General features: G+C 40.1%; 1 protein-coding gene across 7 annotated transcripts in view; it reads left to right on the forward strand.

Moving 5' to 3' along the window:
• The window catches only part of LOC138024696 (uncharacterized), a 94,987-nt gene that overhangs the window by 68,466 nt on the left and 20,521 nt on the right, over nt 1-6,000 (forward strand). For all 7 annotated transcript variants that reach the window (XR_011127052.1, XR_011127054.1, XR_011127055.1 and 4 more), the window contains one exon: nt 846-937. Coding sequence is in view for 1 of the 7 variants with exons in the window: in XM_068871918.1 (XP_068728019.1) it covers nt 846-937 (92 nt within the window). In the remaining 6 variants the exon portion in view is untranslated. The remainder of the gene's footprint in view (nt 1-845; nt 938-6,000) is intronic.

Genomic DNA, 6,000 nt, shown 5'->3' on the forward strand with positions numbered 1-6,000 from the left:
TGAGGTGACACTCATTCTTGTTCCCAGGATACTCTCCTACTCGTAGGAGAGAACCCTGGGAACGAGGTTGAGGTGATCCCGAGTAAAATAACTTCTAAGGAAACTGTGAATAGAAGCACTTATGATAAGTGCTAAAAAGAAGTAAAGATTTGGGTCAGTGCGTCACGATCCGAAATAGATTATTTCGTTTAGTGGACTCCCAAATTATCGATTTAGCGAACGCAACCAACCTCGTCCCCAGGGCGCTTTTCCCTGGCTTTTGGTGGCCAAAAACCAGGGAAAGCGTCCTGGAGACCAAGTTGGCATGCAACAAAAAAAAACTATTATGGCATGCAACGTGCTTACATTAATTAACCATAGGCCTCCTCAGACGAGGCAAGTTGTTATCGATAACTTTTTAAATGTCGATAACAAAAAAATATGGATGACAAAACATTGCGTGTGTAAATCACGTTATCGACTACAAATAGCGAAAAATCAAGCCGTCTACAACAAAGTTTGTCATCGACAACGTTGTCGATAACTCCCTTTCTCCTCTCTCTGAGCAAGTTATCGATTACTAAGGTCTATTTCTCAGTGAAGCAGACGATTTTTAAAGCCAGCGGTTCCTCCTTTCTTGTCGCTATTTTCCCAGGCTTCCAAAAAACGCACCGGTTATCGAAAACTAAACTTTTCGTCTGTGAAAACGCATTTCCTAACATTAACAGTTGTCGATTTAAATTAGTTGTCGACTGTAAACAGTCGTCGATAACAACTTGCCTCGTCTGTGGAGGGCCTTACTTTTCAATTTTAGACGACTTTGCTCTTCATTCATTGTTGTTTTAAACGTTTATATCTTTTTGCAGGTATACCTCTCTTTGAAACAAAAGTTAATTTCAAGGACCAACTGATCAAAACTCAACTCTTTTACGGCCGTAGAAATAAAGAATCCTCACCGGTAAGTAGACTAAGGCAGGGCATATATTAATTAATTTATTTATTTATTTATTTATTTATTTATTTATTTATTTATTATATAGATACTGATGAAGTACTGGGATTTTTCTTTTTCTAAAAATATCATATCTTCACCACGCGCAGTGAAGATGTTAGAGCGACTTTTGTATGACCTTGAAAAAGTGTTCGCAATTTGTTTCACGGACCAATGTTTGGCAAGATAAAACAAAGCTTTTCCTTATTTCCGCCAAGGAAACCCCTAATATGGGCAGTAAACAGTTCGATTGCCCAATCACATTACTGCATTTCAAATGACGTCAAAGCGGAACTTTCCAGAAAGTTCCATGGGGAGATGACGTTGTTTGCATCCGCGTTCGCTAAGCCAATGGAAATTCGCGTTCGTTTGTTTTTGTTCGATAAGCCAATTAAATATTTTGTATTTTTGTTTACGTTCTGTTTTTACGTTTGTTTTTCAAAGGTGATATTATTTATTTATTTATTTTATATTTATTTTTTATGTTTATTTTCTTTCAACATACAGAATATTATATATGCAAATCTAATTGGGAGCCATATACACAACTACACATTAAAAAAAGGGAACAGAAACGTGTACAATAACTTCTTACTTGGCGTTTAATGTTACATTCAACATTTCCAGCTTGCGCACATCTATTTACATGTGTACAAGTCTAAAGAAGATGCACTTGACTAGCTAATATTACTAAAAAGTACAATAATCAAGATCAGGAATCCATGACCCGTAGCCTACAACTCTACTGTGTTCGTGTAACGGCGTTTTCACAGACCGATTTATTTTTAGATTGAATTTCCCGCGAATGAGACTCCCAAAGGAGCCCGATGACCAATTACAAGAAATTAAGCTGACGTCATAGGGTCACCGAACCGGAACTCCCTTTGTTTTTTCCGGAAAAGATGAAAAAAATAGATCAGTCTGTAAAAATGCCGTTACATAGGCCCAGTATATGAGCTGTAGGCTCCGGGTTATGGGTTCCTAAAGTTGCTAAGCTTGTAAAGAGCTGCGGCCTATCTCGGGTCAGTACGCAGCTATTACAACGGGTGGGTGTATATTTGCATAAAGCTTTAAAATTCAAAGCAATGTATAATGGCGTTCTGTTCCAAATTGAAGCTTAATTATCTCTGAAAAATGCGAGGTTACCCCCAATTTTCTTTTTGGATACAAAGGGTACTTGTTAAGTTCTGCTTTCTCCGCATAATTTTAAACTGCGAAAAAAAAGCCCTGTATTTGTAAGCACCGCCCGTAAGAAACCCGAGTATCTCGAAATGCGCAGAACGTATGCGCAATAACAATAGTAGAGACCGTCCTTAAAATATTTGTCTTGTCTTGACTTCGTTTACCCCAAAAACCAGCGGGAAAGGAACAGACCTAGAAACACATCCTCAATCTCGTGGTCCACCTACTAGTTCAAACTAACACAATGGCATACTCTTAGTCAGTTAAGACAACCGTTACTGGCACTATTCCCGAGAAGGAAGTCAGACAAGGGTTTCTTTTGCCTATCAGGAGGCCGTCGTTGCGTAGGTTAGCTCGGCGAAGTCAGTAAATTAAGGCAAACTCAATCAAGCTGCAACTAATTTAGGATGTAGGCATAAAGACAAAGGAATTGTCTTTTGTATTATAATTTTCCTTTTCATTATTATTATTATGGAAGTTTAAAACTCCTGAATGCCAGGTCCTATTCACGAATACTGGGCCTCTCCACGTAGCCAGTATTATCTCAAAATTTATGAATTTACGTTTCAAAGGAATAAATTGCGTAAAATTAATAAAATAAATATCTATCCGAATAATATCTGCTGAATGCTATTTGTGTATTGTCTCATTAGCTTCCCGAAGGTGTTCAATCGGCTAGCACATCACTTTGAATGTCTTAGCGATGTGAGGGGTTTGACTGAGGACGGCTTTTTGCATTCTTCTGACTACCTCTCAATACCTATCTGAGCTCAATATTGCCTTGACTTCTTCCTTCAGACTTTTTGAGTAACCACCAAGAGAGTTAATGACTATGTCGAACTGTGGAATCTTCAACCCTGGGTGCTGTCTCTTGAGCTCTAGTCGCAGAGGCACGTACTTTAAGGTCGTCTCCTCTTCTTCCTGCTTTCTGTTGTCCAAACAGGGACAGCTCATCTTTATCAGCATCATCTCCTTGTTTTCCCTGTCTGCAAACCTAACGTCAACTCTGTTGGCTCTTGCAAGTGCTCCGCGAAAACAGGCACATCCCAGAACTCTGTCACCTTGTCGTCTTGATACACAGGTTTAGGTTGGACTGGTGAATACCAGGATGGGATGGAGTCTGCCAGCTGATAGCCCCTAAGCATCTCAAAGAATAGAATTTTGAGTGCTGCATTGTGCCTAGCACGGTACAGAGTTTGCACCAGTGCGCTACAACCTCACACCACGCGTGCGACACTTTCTTGTGCCTTTAGACATAGCCTGCATTTCTCATCACCGTCCGTGTGTGTCTTGGTCTTCCTCGAGGCGTATAGCTTAGTTGGCAGGAGCTGCTGATATAACTCTTGCAGTCCCGCCACTGTCTTGATTGGAGCTGTTTTCCAATCTGACAGATTAGCGAAACATTCCTAGTCCACATCTTCATCTCTCCATCTCTCCGCTATTAACTTCGCTTGTCATCTCTCACTTTCGATCTCTGCGCAGCCTCTGCTCTGGCTGACTTTCTGAATCCACCCACTGATCTTCTTTCTGTTGAGTACGTCTCCAGTTTCCGTAACCCCAAATGGTTGTGCGTACTGCAACTCTAATCGTAGTCCCGGCTGTTGTGCATAGCTCCTTTATCAGGGATCTGCGCCCTGTACGAGCCACCTTCTCCTCGAACTGCCTCACCAGGTGCATAGTTGGATCTTTGTTGGCATACAATTTCATGGCTGCCTTTATCTTGATGGTCTTGTACTCTCTCTCTCTCGATGGACTTAAAGCCCCGCCCTCCTAACTTCCCAGGATGATACAGTAGGATGCTTAGTTGCATTAGAAACCACGACCTTGCGAGTCTCTCTGTCAAGCCTCTGCAAATCCGCACTAGTCTATACCTGGGTCCACATGAAGTATGTTAAAGCCGGAATTGCAACCTGATTGGCCGCCAACACTTTGTTGTAGTCTGATAACGGACTCGACCATATCACTGATAGTCTTTCTACGTACACATTCTCTGCATTCTGAAGAACCAGGCTGTTATCCATTACTCCCAGGAATTTACGGAATTTACACTGCGATCCTTCCTTCAGACTTTGAATCACATCTGCTTCTCTGATACTCGACTCGTCCGACGTCTCAAGCTTGCCACGCTTGCCATGCGATGTCTCCATCATGATGAAAGGTATCCATTTTCTTTATCCAATCGTTGGCGATTTTATCTTTACCTGGCGAAGACCAATTTCTCTTGTTTTTAATACTGTTGGTCATTATTTCTTTAGTTATCGTTATAGGTTCGCTTGGGTGGGTAATGTGCTGTTTAAGGGCAGTTTCAGTATCCTTTATCCAATCTGCTTCAATAGGTACTTCGCTTGCACTCTCCCATATTGGTCTCCAGAATCCTTCGAATTCTTCTCTTGTTGTTACTGTTGCGGGGGTGGCATCTTGATTAGTTGAAGGTGACTTTTCTTTACCAGTATATTGTGGGTGATGGTTTGCTTCCGTTGATTTGATAATGTTGTTTAAATGGCTGTAGAACGAACCTTCATCTACATCGAACCACTGGTTGGTCTTGAATCTTTCATGAGCTGTCTTCTTTCTTTCTTTCTGTCTTTTCAGGGCTCGAATGGCATTAATCTTTCTTTCTTTTAAGGTTGTCAAGCTTGCGATGGTTATTCTTCCTTTAATTTCTTTGATCATCCAGAATCGATTTTTCTTCATTTTTGGCGTAAGTTCACAATTGTCACGTATCCTCTTCAGCTCTTCGCATATCTGAGAGGTATGTTTTCGCAGATTGTTCATTTTTCTTTCCATGTTAATCATCCATCCCGGTTTCCCACTACTTTTTCTTTCTTTATCCTCGTTCCTTTCTTTGGTGTGAATTGATTTCCATGCTTTTACAACAGAGTAAATTGAACAGTTGTATTCCCAAAGGTACTGGAGTGGGTCAATTAACGGGCTTGTTTTGATGAGCGATTTTGCAACGTATTGTAGTCGATCTATGTCTATTTTCTTGATGTAGCTTATTCATAATCCCTATGTCTTTCACAATGTCATCACAGATACACTTGGCTGCTCGCGTTATTTGTGCAATCCAACTAAGATCTTCAATTGTCCAGTCAATGCTTTGTTGTTGTTCGCTTGTTTGATCTTCGGTTTCTATCTCTCTATTGTTTGGTCTTTGTTCACTGGTTTCTCTTTGTTCTTGTAGTTCATTTGTTATGCGTACTGCACTCACCTTACAAGTTTTTTCTAGATGTACTAATTTATCCCTTAAATTTTGTGCTGTTTTTCCCAGACTTTCGTATCCTTTCTCGTTCCAAAACTTTAACGTTAGCTGCATGACTCCAATCTTTCTTCCTTTTTCATTAGTAGGGCACTCTTCCGATGCAAATAGTTGTTTAGCTTTATCTTTACAAGTTAATAAGTCAATGCACATTTGCTCCGTCCATCTTGTCCTACCATGTTGGATTCTTTCCGCACTCATTTTGCAGAGAATTGTATTTCTTGAGTCACTTCGAGCGGGCGGTAGATTGTAGTTGATGTTAACTACAATTAAGATGGAATAGATTATTATTATTATTATTATTATTATTATTATTATTATTATTATTATTATTATTATTATTAATTTACTTATTTATTCATTTATTTGTAGCTTTATATAGACAAGCTAACTCTTTTTCCGTGTTCTATCAAGGCGCAAACATCCTTCACTGCCAGGAGGAAATAGCGCATCGATGGCGTAGATGATGTTCCAATAAATTCACCAAATCTAGGGCTGTCAATAAGGGCCGGTAGCTGGCCAAAATAGCCAGCTGGTAATCTATTTTCAGTCGGCTACTTTCGCCTCATTTTACCACCAGTCAAGATGA

The sequence above is a fragment of the Montipora capricornis genome, chromosome 11 (genome assembly GCF_036669925.1).
Source record: "Montipora capricornis isolate CH-2021 chromosome 11, ASM3666992v2, whole genome shotgun sequence".
Lineage (NCBI taxonomy): Eukaryota > Metazoa > Cnidaria > Anthozoa > Scleractinia > Acroporidae > Montipora > Montipora capricornis.